Source organism: Vulpes vulpes, chromosome 5 (genome assembly GCF_048418805.1).
Source record: "Vulpes vulpes isolate BD-2025 chromosome 5, VulVul3, whole genome shotgun sequence".
NCBI lineage: Eukaryota > Metazoa > Chordata > Mammalia > Carnivora > Canidae > Vulpes > Vulpes vulpes.
The window spans coordinates 114,109,409-114,132,636 of NC_132784.1; the positions used below are offsets into that span (position 1 = coordinate 114,109,409).

The 23,228-nt window shown below is 59.2% G+C and overlaps 2 protein-coding genes across 3 annotated transcripts in view; both read right to left on the reverse strand.

The window, feature by feature from the left end:
* Positions 1-553: 553 nt before the first annotated feature.
* ACKR1 (atypical chemokine receptor 1 (Duffy blood group)) lies at positions 554-3,446 on the reverse strand. Its single transcript, XM_025986385.2, has 2 exons — positions 1,905-3,446; positions 554-1,575 (listed from the first exon to the last, which is right to left on the reverse strand). The coding sequence occupies exons 1-2, from the start codon at positions 2,097-2,099 to the stop codon at positions 604-606; spliced, it is 1,167 nt and encodes a 388-aa protein (XP_025842170.1). The 5' UTR covers positions 2,100-3,446; the 3' UTR covers positions 554-603.
* A 1,161-nt stretch (positions 3,447-4,607) lies between these two features.
* The window catches only part of CADM3 (cell adhesion molecule 3), a 29,162-nt gene continuing 10,541 nt past the window's right edge, over positions 4,608-23,228 (reverse strand). Inside the window, exons 2-10 of one of the 2 annotated variants that reach the window (XM_072759770.1) lie at positions 15,971-16,072; positions 13,869-14,009; positions 13,272-13,424; positions 12,523-12,660; positions 12,054-12,224; positions 9,859-9,949; positions 9,275-9,444; positions 6,692-6,817; positions 4,608-5,632 (exon numbers count right to left, since the gene is read on the reverse strand). In XM_072759770.1, coding sequence (XP_072615871.1) covers positions 5,514-5,632; positions 6,692-6,817; positions 9,275-9,444; positions 9,859-9,949; positions 12,054-12,224; positions 12,523-12,660; positions 13,272-13,424; positions 13,869-14,009; positions 15,971-16,072 — 1,211 coding nt within the window. In that variant the 3' untranslated portion in view covers positions 4,608-5,513. The remainder of the gene's footprint in view (positions 5,633-6,691; positions 6,818-9,274; positions 9,445-9,858; positions 9,950-12,053; positions 12,225-12,522; positions 12,661-13,271; positions 13,425-13,868; positions 14,010-15,970; positions 16,073-23,228) is intronic. The other variant, XM_072759771.1, reaches the window with a different exon arrangement.

Consider the following 23,228-nt stretch of genomic DNA (forward strand, 5'->3'; position numbering starts at 1 on the left):
TGCATACACATACATGCATAAGGCCTAGGGGCCCGCCGAAGCCTCGCGGACAGGACTCCTAGGAAGGGGCTTTTGGACTTAGGTTGACCCGCTCCCTGTAAGGGGGTTCCTGGGGATGCCCCCTCCCCGACCTCTAAGCAAAGCCAACAGGTGTCAGGACCTGGAAGGCGGAGAGCAAGGCCGCAGGGGCCAGACTGGGCCGGGAGCCACGCTCTGTGCTCTTCTCTCTTTTCTGCTTTTCTCTCTCCGGTTTCTATTCCTGTTTCATCTGCCTTCTGGAGCAGCTTGTCTTCCTTCTTCATCTCTTCTAGTTTTTCAGGTGTAGCTACTCCCCTTATACCCTGCTGGCCCTGCGCTTCCCCTTCGAGATGGTAGCAACCCCCTCCCTCTAGAGAACATCTGTACGCCCTGAGCAAGTTTGTCCATCGTCCGCTCCCTCCCCAGGCCAGCTAGAGGAACAGATGCCGGCAGGGACGTCTGGCCTGAAATGTCTCTCTCTCTCCATTCTCCTTCCTCTCCCCTACGTCCCCGGATAAAATAAGAAACCACCAGCTTCATAAAAGCAGCATAGACTTTAATGCAGGTTGACAGGTGGGGAGAGAGCTAGGACTTGCCTCCCTGGGTGTGCAGAGGAGAGGGCTGTCTTACCGGGAGAGGCAGGGAGGGCAGGGTTGTGCGAGCGGCCTGGTGGTAGAACAGGGCCAGGAGCAGGGGTGTGGCCACACAGTGCAGGATGGCCAGGGCTTCTGCCAGGTGCTGCAGCAGGTCCAGGGCCTGTTGGGCCAGGCATGTGGACAGTACCAAGGTCTTGGACCTCACCAGAAAGTCCAACCCCTGAGTCACCCCGTGAGGCCACCAGAAAACAAACCAGGCCCACAGGACATTAACCCAGGGACAGGGCCACCTGCCCAACGTCTTTGTCAGCGCCTTGGCTCCTAACAAACCTAGTGGCAACACGGTGAAGAAGGCAAAACAGGCCAGAACGTGCAAGATCTGCAGAGACCGGTAGCCCTTGCTGAAGGACAGGGAGCAGAATCCGCGGGAAGTGTCACTGGCTAGGGTGACCGGCAGCCCCAGGAGGACAGCCACGGCCCAGAGGCCCACACTGAGCCTCAGGGTGAGGTGTGGGACCCGGCTGGCACGCAACTTGGGGCCCAGGCAGGCGTGGCACCCTATCAGCAGAGCCTGGGCCAAGGCCGAGCTGTACCAGACCAGGTGGGCCAGGTGGCACAGGGCTGCGCTCTGGACGCTGTTCAGGCCCGGCGCCAGGATGGGCACCACCACACTGAAGAGAGTGCTGCCCACGGCCAGCTGCACCAGGACGGGCCGGTCGGGGCAGACCTGCCAGTGGAAGAGAGGCCTGAGGAGCGCGAAGAGGACCACTCCCCCGGCGAGGATGCCCAGGGCGCTGGTGACGATGAAGAAGGGCAGCGAGGAGGCGTCCAGGAGGCCACAGGAGCGGCAGGGGGCAGCGGCGTCCATGCCGCTGTAGTTGTAGTTCAGCTCGTAGGACTCATTAAAGTCATCCCACATGTCGTCCTTGAAGATGAGGTCCGTAGAGGCCTCATCCGCCGCCTGGAGGACAGCCCCAGAGGGGACAGTCAGGTCACCGGCTTACCCCACTGAAGAGCCCCTGGGGAGGAGGGGAGGTTGGCCCGGAGGAGTGGGCGCGGCAGGGACTGCGGGGCAGCAGCGCCTGCGGCCCTCGGAGCCTGAGCAGGAAGAGCGGGGACGGGGCTGGACCAGACTCTGATTGCTGGACAGGCTAGGGGCGTGGGCGCCAGGGGCCTGCGTGGAAGTACAAGGACCAGGATGGGGACCCAGGGCACCAGAGGGAAGGGGAGAGGCACGGCGGTGTGGAGGCCCAGGGGCAGACGGAAGAGGGGGCGCGGCCCCGCACCTACCTGCTGCTGCAGACAGTTCCCCATGGCCCGGGAGCTCAGGGAAGGCCCAGGGCTGCGAGCGTCCTGCCGGTGGCTGCGGCTCTGAGATAAGTGCCGGGGGCTAATGAAGGCCACCAGTTCTGGGCAGGGCCCTGGGACCGGCGGGGGGAGCCAGGCATTCAGGAAGCCTTCGCCCCACGCCCATGGCCTGCCCATGCCTCGGGCCCACGAGGGGGCACCAGCCCCGCGCTTCCTGTTTGCGAAGGATTCCTGGGGGGACCTGCCCTCGGGAAAGGAAGAAGGCGGCCAGCGAGAGCGCTGTTTTCCCCGAAGGTGGAAAGGGAGGCCCTGGGGCCTGGGGGGTTTCCAGCAAGGACGGAATCTTCAAGCAGGAGGAAGGAAGGGAGGCCGGGGGGTGACTTGTGAGACAGAGATAAGCGCGGTGCTGGGAAGGCGGAGGGAAGGGGCCGCCGGACTCTCATGGAGTCTCCATCCCCTTGAACTGGATCCAAGGAGAGGGAGCTCCAGGGCTATCTGTCTGCAGGAGCGGGTGCGAGCGGGCCTGAGGCTGCCACGTGTGTGGCTGTGCGTCCTGTGCACACCCCCCAGGGCAGGGGTGGGCGGGTGTCCGGGCGGGGGGGGTGCTGGGGATAGCCGTGGAGGCTGCATAATGAAGCTCCCCCCGGGAGCCTTCGGGTGCCCGTCTAGCCGCCCAGGGGCGCAGAGCGAGCATTTTCCCGACCGCGCACAGCAAGGGGCCTGCGTGAAGCAGGCTCAGGGGGACCATGGGACAGCACACTGACATGGGCCGGCAGCCTGCGGGGTACAGCGCGCTCACGTGACCGTTGGGAGACAGAAAGGCCTTGGGCCCGCCTGGCATCTCGGCCCGCTGCCTCCTTTCGGGGCCGGGGCCCTCTGGCTGTGCAGGCCCCGGGCCAACGCCTCTGCTTTTCTGGGGCCCCTTGCCCTCCCTCCTGGTCTCTCTACTTCTCCGTGATGTCTGCTGTTACTCCCAGGGGTGGGGAGACGCCCGGGGCTTTGGGAGGAGCGGGTGAGGGGACACGGCTTCATGCCCATGAGGCATGGGGCGTTGTCCACTCAGTTCACCAAGACGCTGTCCCGCCCTTATGCAGGGGTGCACGGGCCCGGACGCACAGACACACGAGGCGAGGCCCCCGTCATCCAGGGTCCAGCTCCAGGGTCGGGTTCAACGTGAGTGAGCCAGCGACACAGTGGCTCTGGGGGGCGGGGGGCTGCCCTGCAGCAGGGTCGGCCGTGTCTCTGCCTCCACCTCCACCTACCCGGGCTCGGCCGGCACAGGGCAGCGGGGTGCGGGCAGGTGCCCCCCACCCCGAACATGCTGGGTAAAGTGAGGACCCGGCCGAAGGGGTTGACCCCCTTCTCTCCCCGAGCGTGGGGGGTGGGTTCTGTGGTTTCCCAACAGAGATGCCCTTGGGAGAGGGGGTGGCAAGGTGCGCAGCAGGTGCACGGATGCCAGGTGGGGGCGAGACACGCACACGGCCCACGGGGGCAAGAGCAGCAAGAAGGAGGCAGCCGGACGACACGGATAATCCAGATATATTGAGGGTGGCCCCTCTGAGATTAGCACAGGAGAGTTAGAAAGATTATAAAGATACACGACCCCCTCCCTGCTCCCCCACAGACAGACGCACACAGCACAACGCCCCGCCCCCGCCCCCGTACAAATATGGCTTCTGTGTAATATGGACAGAGTGGTTCAGCTCAGAGAGGAAAGGTCGTTTTCCCAAAAGCGGGTGCTGGGAGACGGGGAGCCGCCAGGCCGGGGGCCCTTGCTGCCTTACTGCTGTGGGGGGGCTGGGCTGAGGTGGGGGGGCCTGGGGCGCCCAAGGGCCCTCCGTAGCGGCCTGGAGACCCGTGAGGGTGTTACCTGAACTGAGGGGCGGTGGGCGGGCAGGGAGGACGTGCTGGGGGGTGAGCGGCCCTGGGAGGGGGGGCAACCTCGTCTCCACGGCAACGAAGGAAGACAAAATCGTAGGCAGGGACGGAGGTGGGACAGACGGAGGTGTGGCTCCCCGCCCCGCGCCCCGCCCTGCCGTCCAGGGGGCACCCAGCCCTGCCATCCAGGGTGCGCAGCCCTGCCGCCCAGGGTGCACCCAAGCCCTGCCGTCCAGGGTGTGCCCAAGCCCTGCCGTCCAGGGAGCACCCAGCCCTGCCGCCCACGGTGCGCCCAAGCCCTGCTGTCCACGGAGCACCCAGCCCTGCCGTCCAGGGTGCCTAACCCTGCCATCCAGGGAGCACCCAGCCCTGCCACTCAGGGCGCGAACTGTGGGGAAGGCAGGGACGCGGCCCTCCCGGGGTCAGCGCCACGGACAGGCCTGAGGGGTGCATAGCAAACACTGCAGCACTGACTCCATGGCTCTGAGCAGGGAAATCGAGGCAGGGGCGGATGCTCTGCGTTTTCGGGAGAGACGAGGTGATCAGCTGAGCAAAACACGTCCGGGGACTGTCTCTTGCACGACAGGCGGGCGGGAGCCACAGCGCCGGGGAGGTAGGCAGCCCGGCTGGGAGCCTGCGCCCCAAGCCCTCCTATGCCCCTACACCCCACCCCCCGCAGGCCCAGGCCCTCCCTCTGGTCGCACACACACGTGCACATACACACAGACACCAGCACGGACACGGTACCCACGCACTCACACGGTTCACATTACTCCCCTCGTTTGGGCAGGAAACAGCTCAGCGCAGTGAAGCTCCATTTAGTATTTTTGTTGTTATGTCTGCCTGGCTGCTGAGGGGTCGGGACGGGGTCGGGGCGCGGGCAGCATGAGTCGGGACGAGTGGATGCTGTTTGACGGTGGGGCTGGTGGGAGCCAGGGCCGCTGGAGCTGGAGCTCGGAGGGGCTACCTGGCTCTGCTCCCCGCCCAGGGCCTGGCTTCCTCCGCTGCGGGGCACGGGGGTCACGGCCACGTCCCAAGCCTGCCAGCCTTCCCCGGCAGGGCGACCCCGCTCAGGGGCCTGCGTCCTCCTGGGGTGGAAGCCCTGGGCCCCTGCGTGGCTGCCTTCCAGCTGCAGGTGGCGTGGCCTCCAGGCCCCGCAGGTGGCAGAAGAGGGGAGACAGGGCAGCGCATAGCTCCAGGTGGGGGGCTAGCAAAGGGAATGCCCCCTCCAGCCTCTGCTCACAATCTCCCTGTTCCCCCACATTCCCCCAGAAGGCCAGGAAGCCACTCTGTGGTCGAGGCTGGGGAGCTGGGGAGGGCCCCCCATGCCTGCCCGGCTCCCGACCTCACCCCTCCGCCCTGGCTCTCCTCCTAACGCTCCAGGGGTTTTTGCTTTCCTCTCCCAGGGCCCCTGCCCCTCCAGCCTGGAGACGTATTTGATTTGGGATTGTTATAAAAATAATAATAACCCAAACGCAGAGAAGCCACGGAAAGGGCTGAGGGCAACCCTCCCTCCCTCCCGCCCTCCTCCCTCCCCATTCCAAACCGAGTACAAAACCGCACCCAAAGCAGACATTCTGTACAGGGGGGTCGGGGGGGCTGGGGAGCAAGCGGGAGGGGCGGCCCAGGGGTCGCTCTGTACAAGTCCAGGTTGGTGATGGCCCCAGCAGTGCCCACAGGCCCCTGGGGGACGTAGCAGGTGGCTGGGCGCCTCTAGATGAAATATTCCTTCTTGTCGTCCCCGCCCGACTGCCCGCCTTCTGCATTGATGATGGCCGTGTCTGCGTCTGGGGCGTCGTCGGAGCCTTTGGCCTCGTGTGTCAGGTAGGTTCCTGGGGATGCACAAGCACCTCCTGTCACGGCCCGCCCCTCGGAGGCCCCGCCCCCAGAAGGCCCCGCCCATAAGAAGCACCGCCCCTCGGAAGGTCCCGCCCCGCCCACCACACCTGCTCCCTACCCGAGCTAGCCTCCTCCCCACGGACCCAATCTGCATCTTGCTGCCAGCATCCATCACCTGGCACACCTCATGGATGGATGAATGACTGCTGCCCTAAATTAGACTCCCATGTATGAAATAGGGAAAAAAAATCTGTGTATGTGTGCATCTGTGCATGTGTATACACACGTGTACATATGAGTATAGGTGCACCTGTCTGTGTTCTGCATGTGCGTACATGCATGTGTGCGTGTCACGTATGTGTAGACATACCTGTGTATATGTGTACATGTGAGTACATACACGCACGTGTGTGCTCACAGGCATGTGTGTGCACCTGTGTATGTGTGTGCATCTGCGTATGTGCACACATGAGGAGTACATGTGCCCATAGGCGTGTATGTGTCTGTGTGCGCATGTGTGTATGTTTGTGTACAGGAAGACAATGAACCCATGATCCTGCCAATGACGGCGTGGTACGTGCGGGGGCACGAGGGCACGGGGCTGGGAGTATATGCATGTGCCTGTGTGTGTACATGTGTGCCTCCCTATGAGCATATGTGTACATGTGAGTACGTGCGTGCCCGCGCACACACACCCTAGATGGGGACGGGGAAGCTGCAGGTCAGCCCATGAGCAGGCCACTGAGACCCGGGTGAGAGCGTCTGTGAGGAGAGCAGGCAGGCGGCATGCAGGAGAGGAGAGGGCTGGTGGGGACAAGGGGCCAGGGGATCAAAGGACAAAGAGATGAGAAAGGAAGCGGGGCAGGAAGCGGTGGGACCGAGTGGCCATGGGGCAGGTCGCTGCCTAAGGCAGGAGCTCCCGGAGCCAGAGGGGTGATCGCCAGCAATGGGGCGCAGGGCGGGCTGGGGGAGCCTCCGCGTGGCGCTGGCTCCCTCTCCCTCCCCCACACCCAAGGGCCAACCCGGGCTCCGGGCTCCCTGTGGCCTCTGACCTTTGTGCCGGATCAAGTAGTGGCCGAGGAAGATGAGCAGGATGAGCAGCAGGAAGACGATGAACGCCACGATCCCACCGATGATGGCGTGGTAGGTGCTGGAGGACGAGGGCACCGGGCTGGGGTCTGCAGGGAGGGGGCACAGTCAGACCTGGGCCGCCCTGTCTTAGGGCGCCTCCGGCCTGGCGGGGACCACGGGGCCGCGGGACACGGGGAGGGCCGGCGGGGGGAGGGCCGGCGTCTGCAAGAGTCATTGTTGGAAACAAAACCACGTAGCCGTGAAGAAAATGGACAAATCTGCCTACACTGGGCCCTTTAACCTGTGCCTGCGGCAGTGAAGCTTGGGTCAAAGTTCATCCCTCTGACACCCACGTCGCCTCTGGTCCTTGTACTTTCAGGGCTTACAGACTACTCCTTCCGGCTCTCCAGGCCCATTTGCCATTCAGAGCTGGCCTCTCCGGGGTGGGGGGCGCCCCAACCTATTCCCCATCTCCCCAAGACCAGACAGGGGTGGGCAGTGAAACCCCGATGAAGCCAAGAATCGGGAACCTGGACGGCACCTCACAGAAGGTCGTGCACTGTGGACGCCGGGTGAAGAGCAGTGCTGCTTCTTGGCGGAGGAGTTTGGGGTTCCAACTAAATCCCAGTCCTCCAGGATGCGTCCTCCGGGAGGCCTGGGCTCCAGCTTCACGTAAGCCCCACCATCCAGAGGTTGGTGGGCAACGCAGAGACGCCCTCCATGGGTGCCTCCGCCCCCCTCCCACCCACTCTGTGCTTCCTCCCGGAGGAAGCGGAGACGTGGGATGAGAGAACCTGCTCCCCACGGCGGCACCTATGGGGGCTGGATGCTCAGAGCGCACGCTGGGCCAGGCGCGCCAAGGACAGCACCAGCCTCGTCGGAGTCCCAAATGTCCGAGGAGACAGTGCCCAGGCCCAGGACACGGTCCCAATGTGTCCAAAATCACATTAGCCATAGCCGTGACTCTCCCACCCACGGGAGCACTACTGTTTTCCCACAGACTCAGCTCGAGTCCTGATGCCTCACCGACTCCTTATATATTTTGTCGTTCCTACCTTATGTCTCCTCAAGCTTGACTGGGCCAGCTTTTTGGTTCCTTGCCTGTCTACGCCTAATTTGAAAAGAAAACATTTATGTTCTGTTTTTTTTTATGCTTTGCTTGGGCGGGAGGGAGAGAGTGGGCCTGGGGGCACCATGATACGATGGGGTGGCTGTGAGGGTGTCACATGGGAAGAAGCAGTGGGAGGTCACCCCCGGCCTTCTCCCAGGCTGTAGGTGACACACAGTCCACATTAAAAAAAAAAAAAAAATTCATCCAGGATAATTGTTTCAGGAGCTCTGCAAACGGAAATGCCTTAGAAGAACACAGTTTCCCGTGGCCCCAATGACCTCTGGGGTCCTTCTCTGTTGGAACTCCGTTTTTATTCCTTCCAGGCGGGTGGGTGGGATCAGGACTGCTTAGCAGACTCCTGGAAGGAGGTGCACGACCTCCTCCTACCACCGGGTGTCAGCACTGGAAGGAGATGTGGTCAGACAGGCCTGGAGGCGCGGTGGGGGGCAGGGAGGTGGACCAGCGGGAGACCAGCCGCAGGGGACCAAGTCCCCATCAGAATGGGTGCAGGGAGACCTGCGGGCTGACGCTGGAGTTCAGCGCGTTGCCGTCGCTGCCGGCACCCTGCAAGAGCTCTGCTGGTGGTGCTGAGGCAGCTCTCACAAGCTGAGGCCTGTCCCCGGGGTCAGAATCACCCCGTCTACACAAACACCCTGGTCCTGAGGTCTCAGGTCTCTCACCCACGGGAGCCGTGAGTGCCATCAGCTCACCAATCTAATGGGCATTTCCAATATGGGAGCCGCTGCTGTTCCCCCAGACAATGCATTTCTCTTAATCTGAGCTTGTAAGGTTTTCTGGAAGGACCCCACGGCCACTGGGATCCTCAAAATTTCTGCAAACTCTCCAACAGAGGGACCTCTGGGCCAGCCTGTCTCTGCTCCTGAGTCTTGGTGTTGCGACCACGCTGTTGGGAAGAACTTCAGGGAAGAAGCGTCATAGGGTCTCCAGAAGATATGGGGTCAGAGGAAATGCCCTGAGTGTGTCTCAGCATAGTACGAACGTATCTCTGAGTTCTCCCTGGACCACTGCACTGTGCCCAAGCTCTGCAGACAGGAGGTGACGGTGGCAGCACGTGTCCCGTGGTGGTCACGGGAGAAGCCGCCCTGAGACAGGCCACTGGAAAGGGAGAACCCCCCACCTGCTCTGGAGAGACTCTGGAGCCTCTCCACACGGCTAGAGTTCTTGCCGCCTGGTGAGTGCGGGGGCGGGAGGATGGCGTCATGGGACCACCAGAGCCAAGCAAAGGCCGATGACAGCCCGCCACTCTGCTGACGTTTTCCACATCACACATTCCAGAGTGGACCTAGTGCCTAAGGCCCAGGCCCTCCCGTGGTGGGCTCTCGTCCCCTCACTTGTCCCCCAGGCACAGCCAGCAGTGCTCTCAGGAGATGGAGACACAGAGCGTGGGGTGGCCAGAGAGGGTGAGGGGGACGCGGAGGGCTGGGGGGCTCACCGTTCACGTTGAGCGTGTAGTAAGCCTTGTAGCTGCCCATGTTGCTGGTGGCTGTGCAGCCATAGGTCCCGCTGTCGCTCTTGTTGAGGAAGGGGAAGATCAGGGCGCTCTCCTGGGTCATCTTTAGTGGGGGCACGCTGCCCTCCTTCTCCCACAGGTACTGCTGGGGGCTGTGGAGGTAGAGAAACCACACGTGTTTGGGAGAGAGCCGACCAGGGGGCTGAAGAGAGACAAGAAACAACTGGGTGCAGGAAGTCAAGGATGGTTCAATGCAGGCTCAAGGAGTACAGGGGCACCACACAAGCTGCTTGGGGGGTGAGCTCTTGGGGTTCAACTTGAGGATGAAGGCCATTTCCTAACTTGTGTCTGATTATGAGTCGATGGTTCCTACAGGGACCTCAGGGGCAGCCAGGGAGGGTCCCCCTTCTGCTGCTTTGCAGGAGAAACAGTCGGGGGACGGATGGTGCCCAATAGGGTTGGGGAAAGTGAGAGGCTGACGGTAGGGGGCAGAGAGGGAGGCTCTGAGGGAGGACCACGGTCTAAGGTAAGGAGGAGTGTCAGGGCCAGGAGGCAGGTCTTCTTACACGGGATTGCCACGACCCTCACAGTGTAGCAACAGCTTCTGGCCTTCGCGGGGATGTGGGGGGTCTGGCCTGATCTTCGCCGTCGGTGTGTCTGTGGAGAAGCAAATGGTGTCAGTGCAAAAACTGCCACACCATCTAGGAGAGGACCGCAATCCCGCCACCATCCAGAGGTGCGTTACGGCTTCTTCCCCTAGATGTCTCAAGAGCTTGCGGGGCTGGGGACAGAGACCTCCGCCCACTACCTCTTTCTGGCAAAGTCCACTACTGCTACTCAACATGCTTGGAATTCGAGCTGCAACCTTGTAGAGATTGGATTTCTGAAGATCAGTCTGGGGTGGGGACCTAAAGGATGTCCCAATGGAGAGCGCAGAAAGGGTCCTTGGCTCACCTGTGCCTACCCCATACCTGGGCCTTAATACGCATTTTTGATAGAACCAGCGAACGGGCACTGGACCATCTACTGAGCTCGCGATCTCTCAATCCTCTCTGCTCCGCCCGGGAGCTTAGCTGGAAGCAACACTTGAGCACAAAGAATCCGTTTGGGTGGCCAGTCCAGAAGCCAAGTAAGAGCTTTCCGACAGCAAGAGAGAGGGGTCATATTTTGGCTGCAAAAAGGCACTGACACAATCTAGATGAGTTCTGTGAAGGAATAATGGCATCTGCCACCGGTGCCAAAGGGCTGCTCGGAGGCTCGGTCCAGATGGCCGCGTGGAACAATACAACCAGATGCCGGTTTAGAACAACAGATAAAGAGGCCGAGCTTCCCCTCAGGACAGAGCCAACCTTAACAGCCAGCTAATGAACGTGTTTCTGTCAGATGAAACGGGACCAAGAGAATCAGGCCAGGTGAGCATACGGGTGTCTCAGGGCCCCTCGGCCGTGTGAACCTCCAGCACGGCGCCTGGAGAACAGCATCTGTTGACTGACTGTTGATCGCAGTGGGGCCTAGAGAGTCTGCGCAGGTGGTCTGCTCCCGGATGGAGAAGTCCACGGGGTTCGGGCCCAGGGCCAGACACCCCACGTTCATAACCAGTGAGCCGCGAAACACCTCACAGCGACGCAGGACTCTGAAGTCTGCAAAGTTCTTTCATAGGTGTCTCTCCCTTGGCCCTCCGGCTAACTCCAGGAGGAGACAGCAAGCCTTGGGGGGAGAGACCCCGCTGGTCAGCCGTGTCCCCGCAGCGGGGATCGGGTCGCCCACCTCCACTTGAGAGTCGCCAAGTGGGCAGTGATCCCGCCCCACACCCGCCTCCCGTTCAGGTGTCAGCCGCGGGCCTGGTGACCGATTTAAGGAGTGCCAGGGTGGCTCCTGGGTCTCGTATAAAGAAGACTAAGTGCTCGAGTTATTTTAGGGAAAGGCCCAGCCTCCAGGTCAGTTAGGACAAGAAATGCACTAGTTGACAACTCCCTACCTTCTCTCCCTTTGTACTTTCTTTCTTTCTTTTTTTTTTTTTTTTTTGGCTCCCCCACTCAGGAAATTTACAGATTTCCATAGGTGAGGCTGAAATTTTCCAGGGCAGATCCCACAGAGCGACCAGGACCCCTGGAAGGGCTCCTAGGAGTGGCCGCGAAGGTGGCTGTTTCCGGTGAGAACCCCCAGGACGCTCGCAGAGGCCTGCAGGGAGAAGCTGGGATCCTCACAGCACGGCAGTCGGTCCAGCAGGATGCCGTGCCCACGGCCACGTCCCCCCTCTCATGGAGCACACGGAGAGCCGAGTGCGCGGGTCAAGCCACTTTCCCAACCTCAAGCAGCCCGTGCGGGGCGGGGTCAGGGGTGAGGCGCGGCACCTGCACTTCCTGACTCCTGGCGTCTCCAGCCACCCGACGGTTGACCATCTAGCGGCGTGACCCTGGCCTAGCTCAGGCCTTGGTAAACTTGCCCCGGGGCCAAACCCTGCCAGCTTCGTGCTGTTGTAAATAGTTTTATTGGAACACAGCCACGCCAGCCGTCCACACACCCTTGACGGCTATCTTCCGACCGCGAGAGCAGAGTTAGGTAGTTCAGAGACCACGTGACCCCCCAAAGCCTGAAGAATGTGCCCTCGGGCCCCTCAGGGGAAGGCTCCTGAGCCTTGGCCCAGGGCCATCACCCCCGTTTCATGGCTTGTCTGCCTCACGGATGGACGGGGACTCCCCCCCCCCACCCCGCCCCATCTCATACCTGATTCTTCTTCAACCCCAAGCCCACGACCTACATAGAACTTCGATGCGTTGAGAGGTGGATCTGTCGGCCCCCTTTAGAGATTCGTGGTTCACGGAGCATACGATGTCCGCCCCATCGTCCTCCCGGGAGACCTGGAACGTCACTGAGCTGCTCACGGTGAAGGTCTTACCGTTGGGATCTTCCTGAACGCGGGTCGGTTCTCCTGGAGCGCAGAACAGACGCTTGCACGCGCATACACACGGACACGCAGTGAGCCCGGACGTGCGGGTACAGCGCGGGCCCCACGGCACACGTCACACGGCTGGTCGCAACTCAGGCAAACTTAGAAAGTCACGAAGCGGTAAGCCCTCCCGCACACTCACACGAGCGTGCACACGGTATCTGCCCTCCTTCTGCACCACGCTGATGTGCATGGATGCGGACATGCAGACACGGGGCCCACTCTTCCCCCCGCCCCCCGGCTGCCACCTCGAATGGGCCCTAAAGCGGAGGGAGCTTACCGTGGAGTTCCTGGTCGCCCTTCCGCCAGGTGAGCTGGGCTGCAGGTTTGCTCCCAGAAGACTGACAGCTCAGGGTGGTTGTCTCCTTTTCCCGTAATGATGACTTGTAGCCAGTGATGATGGGCTTCTGCGGGATGCCTGCCATGGAGGGGGGATGGCCAAGATAGAAGGAGAGGCGCCATGAGGTGACCTCGGCCCTCCCTGCAGAGATGGCCTCTCTGGGGGTCAGGATGCCGGCTGCCTGCTTTGCTTCAGAATGAGTAGAAGCCTAGAGGGATCCTCTTTCTCCTAGGTCTGCTCCCTAAAGATGGCACGGAAGGCCCAACACACAACCTGACGCCCCACCGCACAACTGGCTGAAGAACTGGCATGAAGCCCAGGGGAGCTGGGAAGAGCACAAAGCAGCTGTGGGCCTTGCACATCAGACTCGGACGCTGCAAGCACCTGTCGTGTTTCCCTCGCCATCCTGGGGGCTCCGTGGAAGAGACATGGGCATCCGTCTGTTCCAGGTTAGGAAATTCGGGCTCAGAGAGAGTAAGAGATTCCTCCCAGAGCAAACGGTAAGGAGAGGAGAGAGGATTGGAACCCAGGGCTCTTTGCATGTCATTCTAGCTCAAAGGAAGCACAGACCCAAGTTTTCCAAAAGGCCTGGAGGCTCACTGGGCCCCTGGCTGCCCCAGGGGCTCACCCAGGAGCAGGGTTTGCATGGAAGCACGCCGTGGAGCCCCCCTGGGGCCGGGGAGCCTCACCGAGCACAGTGACGAGGGACTTGGCGGTCCTCACGGGCATGGTAAAGATGGAACAGGTGTACTCGCCCTCGTCCGCCAGGGCCACGTTGCTGATGCTGATGCTGAGCTCGTGGGGGGTAGATCTGACCAGCTGGATCCGATTGTCGCGGAGGGCTGGGGACATCGGGAGAACAGGAAGTGGGGCTTTGACGGGCACTCTTCACGTTCACCTTTCCGCCCCAGGCTGGTGTCTTTGGGAGAAGGGCGCTAGCGTGCTTTGGGGCAGGGGCGACTGCTCCCTAGTTGGAGCGCTCTTTACGTGGTCATTTTCCTGAGCCCTTGGGCACAGCAGCCTTGGGGACTACTCAGAAAAGTAGGCTTGAGTCTTGCAGGGCAACACTGATACCAGGTAAATCTTGGGACTCCTTTGGGGTGTCGCCCTCGGGGGACCCTGTGGGACTGTGCGTGGCTCCGGTCAGAGCTGTGACACCGCGGTTTCTCCGGAGCCAGCAAGGAGGCCCTGGCTTGCCTTCCCCGGGCCCAGCCTCCCAACCACGGGCTCTAGATCCGGGGCCCCGGCCCACAGCTCCCCCGGAGCGAGGACACCTGGGACACTACCTCTCTTTTCTCCAAAGTAGAGAGTCTGCTGGGCAGGGTTAGACCACTGCAGAGATGAGTCCTCGTGATCTTTCACTTGGCACTTGAGCACCACGGTGCCACCGGCCACCACCGTCTCATCAGACGTCCAGGGCTGGCTATCTGCAGGAGTACGAGAGGGTTAGCTTCCCGAGGACGCCCTGGCCCCTCCTCCCGCTTCTGGGCCACTCTGCGCCTCATCTACCCCAGACCGTCCAAGGCCCGGGTGTCTGCGTTCTCCTAAGGCGTCGTGGGGGAGGGAACAGAGGTGGCGGGGACCAGGGACGGGGACACAGACCTTCTCGCCTCTCGCTTGGAACACACAGAAGAACAGTGGCTTGCTGCATATTTGCTGAGTGAACTGACAGGGCCACCAGCCCCGAGAGGAATAAAGGCGCCCAGCTCTACACAGAGCCCTGCACACGCATCTTCCCTGATGCCGTTCACTCTGAAAGCACGCACACGCATCTGTCCCTCTATGCGCTGCCTCCCTGCCTCCGCCCGCCGGGAAGAGCACGGACAGGAGAGGCGCTCGAGGCTGAAAATCCCCAAACTTAAGGTGAGCAGAAGGCCAAGCCCGCCTTGGGCCCCACGTTCGTTTACGTAAGAGGTAGCTGATAAAACTGTAGAACAAGCAACACAAAAGATTTAAAAAGAAAAGAAAGAAAAGCTGAAACATTTTGGCACAGACTTTTCAGTTCCTCCCACAATAGCTTCCCTTCATCGTCAGCTCACATTCTTTCGGTACCAGGACAACCGGCCTCTCAACACACAAACTCAAATCACCCCCCTCGTGCTATATTTGAGAGTAAGGGATTAAGGTTTTTTTTCCCCTTCTATGTGATGGAAGAGACCTTCTCGCCCCTCTCTCCTTAGTCAAATTAAACACCGAGGACGAATAAGACACCGTGCGGATGCAGCATCTGACTCCCCGATGTGCCTTCCCGCTGGCCTGGCCGGGAGCCACTCACCCAGCATGGCTCTGTGTCCCCCACGGCATGGATCCTGCTCCCAGTGCTGATTCCCTCATCTCCAGGACTGACTTTCTGGGACCCCAGAGAGAGCAGCGACCTCCACAGGACTCAAGCAACCCCGCCTCCCTGCTCTGATTTCTGAAGCATCCGCAGCCTCTCTTCTGGGGTGCTAAACTAGTTAAGCAGCATTCTTCTCTTCATAGGAAGCAAAGAAGCCTACTTCCTACATTCCCTAACTGAGTGATTTTAAAGGCTCCTCATTCTTCCTATGGCCCTGGCCTTCCTGCCGCCCTGTTACTCCTCTCCTTCTCGGTCACCGGAGCTCCATTTCCAAGAAATGCATGATGAACGCTTCTAGCAGAGAAGGGGCCTTGAGGAGAGAAGAGGGTGGCTGTCTCCACACTGGAGCCCAGAGTCTGGCCGCTGATGCTGGTGCTCAGAATTGTAACAGAACTGACAGGGGATCTTCGGGATCGTGGAATCCAATCCCCTAGTCTAACGGATGCAAACAATGAGGCCATGGAGGTGGAGTGATTGCCTAGGCATCGATCGGTGACTCCAGGGAGGACTACACCTCTGTTCTTCAACTCTCAAAGCAGTGGCCTATTCATGGGGATGCTCCTCAAGTGCAGTCTAACTTGAAAATGTAAACTATGATTTTTAAGAGCCAGGGACTGCGCTGCCTGAGTAAACTGGGGCGTGATTTATCCCTTAAGCATCTGAACAAAAGATTCGGGGAAACCTTTCATCCACCGCTAGCCACATACCAAGTTTTGATGGGTAATCCTGTTAACCCTGGGTCTCTTTGAAGAACTCTATGTCGACTGTGCCTTCTAGGCACCTCCTTATTCTGAATTAATACACTTGTAGCTGGAATCATTTTATTTTGGGGGAAAGGTGTAGGGGGTCCAGAGGTCTGTGTACTGGAGCAGGGGAAGAGGCGTAGGTGCGAGAGAAGTCGGTGGTGTGGAGCTAGAACTAAAATGTCGGATGGAGCTGTGTGGTAATGAAGGGAGTGAGAACATAGGGCAGAGGCAACATGAGCGGGAGATGATGTGAGGATGGTTGAGGGAACCGAGGGACATTGAGATGAGGGGCCTGGATTCTCACCTTGACTGGCCAGCATGTCAGGGCTGCTCCAGACTGTGGAGCTGATGGCCTCGCCGAGTGGGGCCAGAGTTCTCAGCTCCAAATCCTGCTCCTGCCAGTAGCCTGGGGAGAGAATCTCCATCAAGGATGAGCCCTACATACTTGCTGCCACCGCCTGGGATACTCTGGTTGTCGGGGGTGGGGGTGGGGAGAGGACAGGCCCTGGATGAAAAGCAGGTTCTCCAGGTACCTAAGAGAAGGTGGGTTACTCGCCAAGGGGAGACGTTCGCTAGAGTCCTCAAAAAGGAAGTGAGCTCTTCCTCCCAAGGGGGGGCTATGAAAGGAGGATGCTAACTTAGCTTTTCTTTAACCAGTCAGCCACACAATGTCAGAGCCAGAAGAGATCTTAAAGATCCTCTGGTCTAGTTCTCCCACTTTGCAGATGGGGACAATGGAGCCTAGAAAGGTTCAACGTCACTTGGTGAAGGTCCTTCCAGAAAATGAAAGATAAGCACAAAGATTTTTCATTCCTTATCCAGGACTCTTTCAGGTTCGCGGTCCTGTCTACTAACACAACAGATGAAGCCATCAGGAAACACGCTTACTCTTCGTCCTTTGAATAGACCCGTGAAACACACACACACACACACACACACACACACACACACGCTGGTTCCTGTTGTGCAGCTGGGAGCAGAGAGAAGGGACTTGCCCAAGGTCATGCACACAGGAGAACAAAGACTGGGAATCAAAGGCCCGATCCCGAGTCCAGAGCTCGCTGACTTTCCCGCCTAGGCCCTGGGCGCTGCAGGCAGGGGTGGAGGAGGAAGTAGGGGGTGGGGGTGGGATGGGGGAGGGGAGGGGTGCACGGTGCCACCTGCCAGCGGTCGCGGCCTGGGCTGCCCCGCCTGCCCCCGGCCCCCGGACTTCCCTGGCCGTGCTCCCCGCCCGCCCGGCCCCGGCGCTCCCCGAACCCGCCGACGGACAAAGAAGCCCGCCTCGCGAAGCCGCCGAGGCTCCCGCCGCAAGCCCCGGAGCAGCCAATCAGCGGCGCAGCGCTCCGTGACGTCATCGGCTGCTGGGCAGAGTCCGCAGCGGCGACGCCTCCCGGGCCGGGAGTCGCGGGAACTTGGCGGGCGCGGCGGGACCCGGGGAGGCCGGCGGGGCGAGCGCAGCCTGAGCAGGGCCGGGAGACAGGGGACGGGACCCCGGGGCACCGCAGAGCCGGGAGGAAGGAGGCAGGGGGCAGGGGGAGAGCGGGGGCGGGGGAGAGCAGGGGAGGAGAGGGCGGGGAGAGCAGGGGAGGGGAGGGCGGGGAGAGCAGGGGAGGGGCGGTGCGAGCGCAGCCTGAGAAGGGGGCCCCAGAAGAGAGGGGGCGGGACCCCGGGGGCACCGCAGAATCAGGAGGAAGGGGGCACGGGGCAGGTGGAGAGGAGGAGAGCAGGGAAGGGACGGGGAGAGCAGAGGAGGGGCTGAGAGGGGAGAGCAGGGGAGGGCCGGGGCAAGAGGTCTTGGCCCCAGAGTGCGCCTCGGCGGGTCCTCACACGCATCCTCCGGGAGGTTGGGGGAACCCTGTTCCTTCCAAGAGCGGGGCCCCAGGCCCCCCCACGGGCGGAGGGAGAGTGCGGGAGGGAGGGTCGGCGGGAACCCCGGGGCCGCGGGCACAGTGGGCAGTGGGGGGACGCGGGGGTGCAGAGCGGCGAGAAGGCTGCGGATGCCCGCCAGGCCCCAGGTGCCTGGGCGCAGGGCTCTCCCCCTCCCGGGCCTGGCCGCCCCCTGCCCTCCCGGACTGCAAGGCTGGAGGCCGCCTGACCTGGTGAGTGTTTCATCTTCTTGTCCAGGTTGTGCATTTGCGGGCGCGCGGACGCACGGTTGGAAAGCCCGATTGGGGTGCTGGGGGTACAGGGGGAAGCCAGAGGGGGTCCCCGCCCCCCAGTACCGGGACTGTGTGCACTAGGTAAGCACCAAACAGGCCTTTGCTCACAGGGACGGAGGGAACGGCCCCGCGTACTTGGGCACAGCACCCCTGGGTTTGCAGGTGGACCTCAACGTGAGAACCACCTAGAGAGGGAGGCCGCCCAACGGGACCACCGCTGCTTTTAGACAGGAGGTTGGAGTCGGCCACGGCTTCCCTCCAGGCCCACAAAGAGCAGCCTCTCGAGAAGCCTCTCTGTCTCCCTGGGGCCCCTCAAAGCTTTCTCAGCAGCTCCCTTTCCGCGTGGCCTCTCGCTGGTCCCCGTCATATCGATGCCGCGTGCTCACTTGGCAGTCCCCCCATCTCAACTTGGAGTGGCTGGGAGCTGGGGCCTGGCCCTACTCGCCTTTGTATCTTCAGCTCTCGGTGCTTGAAATGGGGTCTGGCCATTCCCGGGGCACACCTGGCGCCCTGCTGTGTGTCCCCCCCCACCAGGCAAAGGAAGTACCTGCCCAGCAGCCCAGCAGCACGGATGTGGTCTCCACTCTCCTGCTCCCCCCCTTTTTTTTCTGCATTCCCTCAATTGATTTTCTCCTTGCTTCTATTTCTTTCGTCTCTCCCCTCCTCCTGCATTTTGCTGGCATTGCCTCCCCCCCGCCCCACCCCTTATGGGATGAATACGTGGAATGGTGAACCACACCGAACCGTTCAGAGGAGGGGACTGATAACTAACACCAATAGTGTCCAGGAAACGGCATAGATCGTCTCTGTCCGTCCCTGAACTCACTCTAGTTTGTAATGTTTTTAGAAGCCGGGGAACAGCGAGCTGTGTGGTGTTTATTTTTTCCTTTCCCTGATGGGGTGATGTGCTTCCTCCAATTCTGAAAAGCACTTGTGATCTCATGCCTTCTCTTGAGAACTGTCTGTTAGCGTGCCTCCAAGTTTCCTCACTTCTTAGGACGTTGTACACCCGTAATGGGAAATCCTGATGGCCACTCCTCCGGCAGCGGCCGAGTGATGAGAATGCTATTAACAGAAACAGGCGTAAGTAGCAGAGATGGTGGCCGGGGCCGCCAAAGCCTTGTGCCTTTGGGTTCAGACTGCGCCGATCATTTAGGACCCCGGCATCGATTCCTTCCGTGGACCCCAACGAGCAGGGGAAGCTCAAGAGCGCTCCGGAAGGGCGGCATGGCCGTTGCAGTGGACACAGCGGATCTTCTGCTCAGAGCCATCAGCCCACAGAGCCACCTGTTTGGGGGCCCAGGCTACTCATAGGGAAGAGCAGCGAAGAGATTCCATTCATGGGCCTTACTGTCTTCCTGCTTCCCCTTCGCTGACATCCCATCCTTTGCGGATAATATCCAGCTGGGTCGGGCTGGCGTTCGAGACCCTGGGCAGCCTCATGCCACTGCGCCTTCCAGCTTTGTCTTTTCCTTATCCCACGCATATCCCAGACATGGTGCCTTTCTGAGTTTTCTAAGGACCCTTGGCTTGCCTGCCCAACCCCTTCCTACCGTAACCCTGCGGATAATGCCCTCCACCCATCTTCACACATCTAAGCCCTTCCTGTGCCCACAGCCTCCTTTCTGTGCCACTTCCCGGGAGAAGTCTTCCTTACTGTTCCAGATGGAAATCCTTTCTGGCTTCTCCGAGTTGCGACACTTTATCTACTTTTCTTAAGTTATGCTGCGAGTTTGGAGTTTGGCTTCCCCCACTAACTTACAAAGATTTTGCAGTTAGGGGCTGACATCTGATTCACCTCTGTATCCTGCACGGGGCCCTAATGCAGTGTATTGCACGTAGAAGGGGCTTAATAAATACATATTTAATAAATGAGTCAAAGACGCTGGGCATCGTCTGTCGTGAGAAATAGGCTCAGCATCTGGAAAGAGCAAACCAAACTGGGGAGGAGGACAGAGGACAAAGGAGAGGGTAGACCGTCCAGAGGCTGAAGCTCTAGAAGCAACGATATGGTGGGAATCGTATTTATTGATCACCTCGGGTGTGTCAAAATCCAAGTTAGGTGCCCTAGAATCGTTATCCAGTACAGCCCTCCTGATAGCTAGTGCTATGCACGAGTTGACCAAGACTCACAAAAGTTAAGCAGCTTGTCCACATGATGGAGCCACCAAGTGTCCGATGAGACCCCTCGGACTGCAGAGCCCAGGCTTTGTGCACATCTCTGCTGCCCGCCTTCCTCTGCAGGAGCGTGCATTTCATGTGTGTGTGGGGGGGGGGCAGGAGTTCTAGGGGAAAAGATTCCTTCCCGCGTCACTGGCCAGGGCTGGCTCACCTCGACAGCGGTCACACTGCTCACCTGCCATATGGTCAAGGTAACCAGTGTAGCACGCTGGGAATGGGGGCTTGTGGTGGCGATGGGATGGCTTGTACCCACTGAATGTCATCTTTAATTGGATTTCCTCATGTGGCTCATTGATACATCCGGGGGCTGCTTCATTTACCCCCAAGAGCTTCACAATGTGGGGCTTTTGAGCCAACCACGTGGTAAGAGGTGTCTAGTTAAAACTAACAGAATCCCATTACGCTTTCATAGGACTCCAGTGTCTGGGCTGAAAACAGAGTGAGCGTCTTGTTTGCTCTCACTTGCCTTGGGGGCTTCTTAGTTCTTGGTTTATTTACCAAGAATTTCCAGGATCTGTAGGACTCGTAGCATCGTAAAGGACAAAGTAGCCCTTTCACCCACCAGTGTCCTTCCGATTGATTGTTCACATTAAGAGTAGCAGAGGTGGGAATTGGAGACCTACCAGCGTGCCCTGGAAAGCACAGTATCACCTGTGACTCACTTTTTCGCTCATAACATGTGTCCTCACGTGTAGTAAGTGCTCAATAAATATTTATTGAATAAATAAATGAGCGACTCGAATGAATGGCAATGGAGCATGTCTCCTGTCTGAGCGATGCTAGGAGGGACGGCTAAGAGAAGGTGCCCATATGAGCCCCGATGGCTCGCCTTGCGTCTTCCCTGCCTTTCCGTTCTGGGAATCTACGGGGCATTGCCCTTAGGGCCCTGAGCAGGATTACAGGTGCCCGTGTGGGATGGTGGGACAGGGACAGCGCGCTCCCCTGTTGCCACTGCTGGCCTTGCCGGTGCCTGGGTCCGAAGCTTCCCTTCCCTGACTAGAGAAAACCAGCTCCCTGAGTAGGAGTTGATGATGATGGTGATGGTGATGATGATGATGATGAGTCAGCATTTCTAACTCCAGAGTTAAAAATATTCTTCATCCCAGCCTACTTGGTATTCCTCACGACTACCATGACAGGTGGGTGGAGGAGTGTTATCTCCAAGGGAAAAACACACTGGGGGCTGTGGCCCAAAATACTGAAGGGACCCACTTTTAGGATCATTTACCCACACCCTTTGCCAGGCTCCCCGGCCCCGGTGATCTCGCTCTCGTTCTTCCCCTGCCCTGAGCTACTAGTGAATCCTTGTGTGTATTTGGATCACACACGGGAGAGAATGGGCCCGGCAAAATCAGCTTCAGGACTCAGGCCCTGGAGCTCTGCTTTTTGCCCAGAGCCACAAGTTTCTTTAACAGTGAATGTCTGATTCTGCACTTGGAGGGAAGGAGGGCCGGGCCCCTGTGAGTCCTGACCTACATGGTAACTGCATGATGTGGGGGGAGTCACTTTGACCCGAGGGACTTTAGAACACAATACCCTGATCAAAAAAGGACTCCTTTTATGCTCTCACAGTTGCTCTTGGGCTGCTGGGAATTGTGTTACTTCCACGGGGGTCACCCTGTCGCGTCCTAATCTAAGGCGCTGAAGGCCTGAGTGTCGAGAAGCCTCTCCTGCTTCCACCTTCCAGCCCCTTCTAGCTCTGCCCTCCCCTGAGTTCTCAGCTCCCTACTTCTTTCTGAACTACACAGTGCAGTCAGACAGCAGCTGGAGGCGGAAAGGTGGAGTCCGTCCGTCATTCGGGATTGCCTGTCTTTTCAGGTGGATTTTCTGCTCTTTCTGCCGCTCCTCCTCCGGGATGAGCCTCTGTCCCCTCATGGGCTGCAGGACGTAAAGGATGCCCCAGCTCAGCTCAGCCATGCTCCAGCTCACATTTGCTGGGGGACTCAGTTATGCTCCAGCAGCCCGCCTCCCTCACCTGGCCTCCCCTCCACCCACCGAGACCTTGCTCCTTCCTTGTTCCCTCCCTCCGTTCTTTCTGTTGCCGTCTGGCTTCTCCTCCTGGAGCCTTGTTTATCTCCTTTCCCTCTGGCTCCCAGCAGCCTCTCGGGCCCACAAGGCACTACTCTCTCAGCTTTGCTGTGCTGTCCCAGGAGGCATGCAGGATATAAGTGAGGATAGATGGTAAATAGGGTGGGAAACGGAACTTGCACGAACACAAGTGCGTATTCCGCTGATTTGCCCCCGTAGCTTGGTGAAGTGTGGCCGAGAGGTTTGGATTGACAGAACCAGGGATCCTACACCCTTAGATAATCCCAGAGATTTGGGTTTGGAAGGGGCTGATCCAGGCTCCAACAGGTTTATTACTGAACGTTGGCAGATGCCTTCTGCTTCCATCCTAAGCAGGTCATTGGAAATGAAAGGCTTTTGTTTCCTGGGCTTGGAATGGTGTGTGGCTAAGCTTTTCCAGGCTGAATGAGGAGGAGGGAATCTTTGGGTTAGTTGGCTGGCTCGCCTGTGGTGGGCGTGAGGGTGGGGTTAAAACAAAAAGCTTATCTATGTGTTAACCCTCTTTTCACTAAACAACAACAACAACAACAACAAAAAACCAACAACCAAAAAAACTCCCCAAAACACCAAAAGCAAAACTTACTTATTCCAAATATTTTGTTTTACACAAACATTAGGGAAAAGTATCAAACTACAGTATGTCACGAATAAATATATTGTGTGTATTTCCTAAAACCCAGACACCCATTAGCAGTCTGGTCACTTTCTGCTGACCCCTAATGGCCAGAGGTGGTTAATCCTGGGATCTTTTTGATTCTATCACATGGAGGGTGGGTTCATGTCCTTTCTGATGCCCTCTTATCAAAATTCAGTAATTCCCCTCTTCCTTCTCTTGTGCCTAATCCTCCCCCAAATATGTCCCCCTCTATCATTCTTAGAAGCAAAGACTTTGAGGGGCACCAGGGTGGCTCAGCAGGTCAAGCATCTGCCTTCGACTCAGGTCATGATCCCCAGGTCCTGGGATCCAACCCCATGGGGAGACCTCTTCCTCCTCTCCCTGGGCCACTCCTCTCTCTCTTTCAAATGACTAAATTAAAAAAAATCTTGAAAAAAAAAAAAAGCCTAGACTTTTAGAGTGGACAAGAATCCGAAGTAATATCTAGTGCAAGTCTCATTTTAAAGAAGAAAAATCCAAAAAAAAAAAAAAAAAGAAGA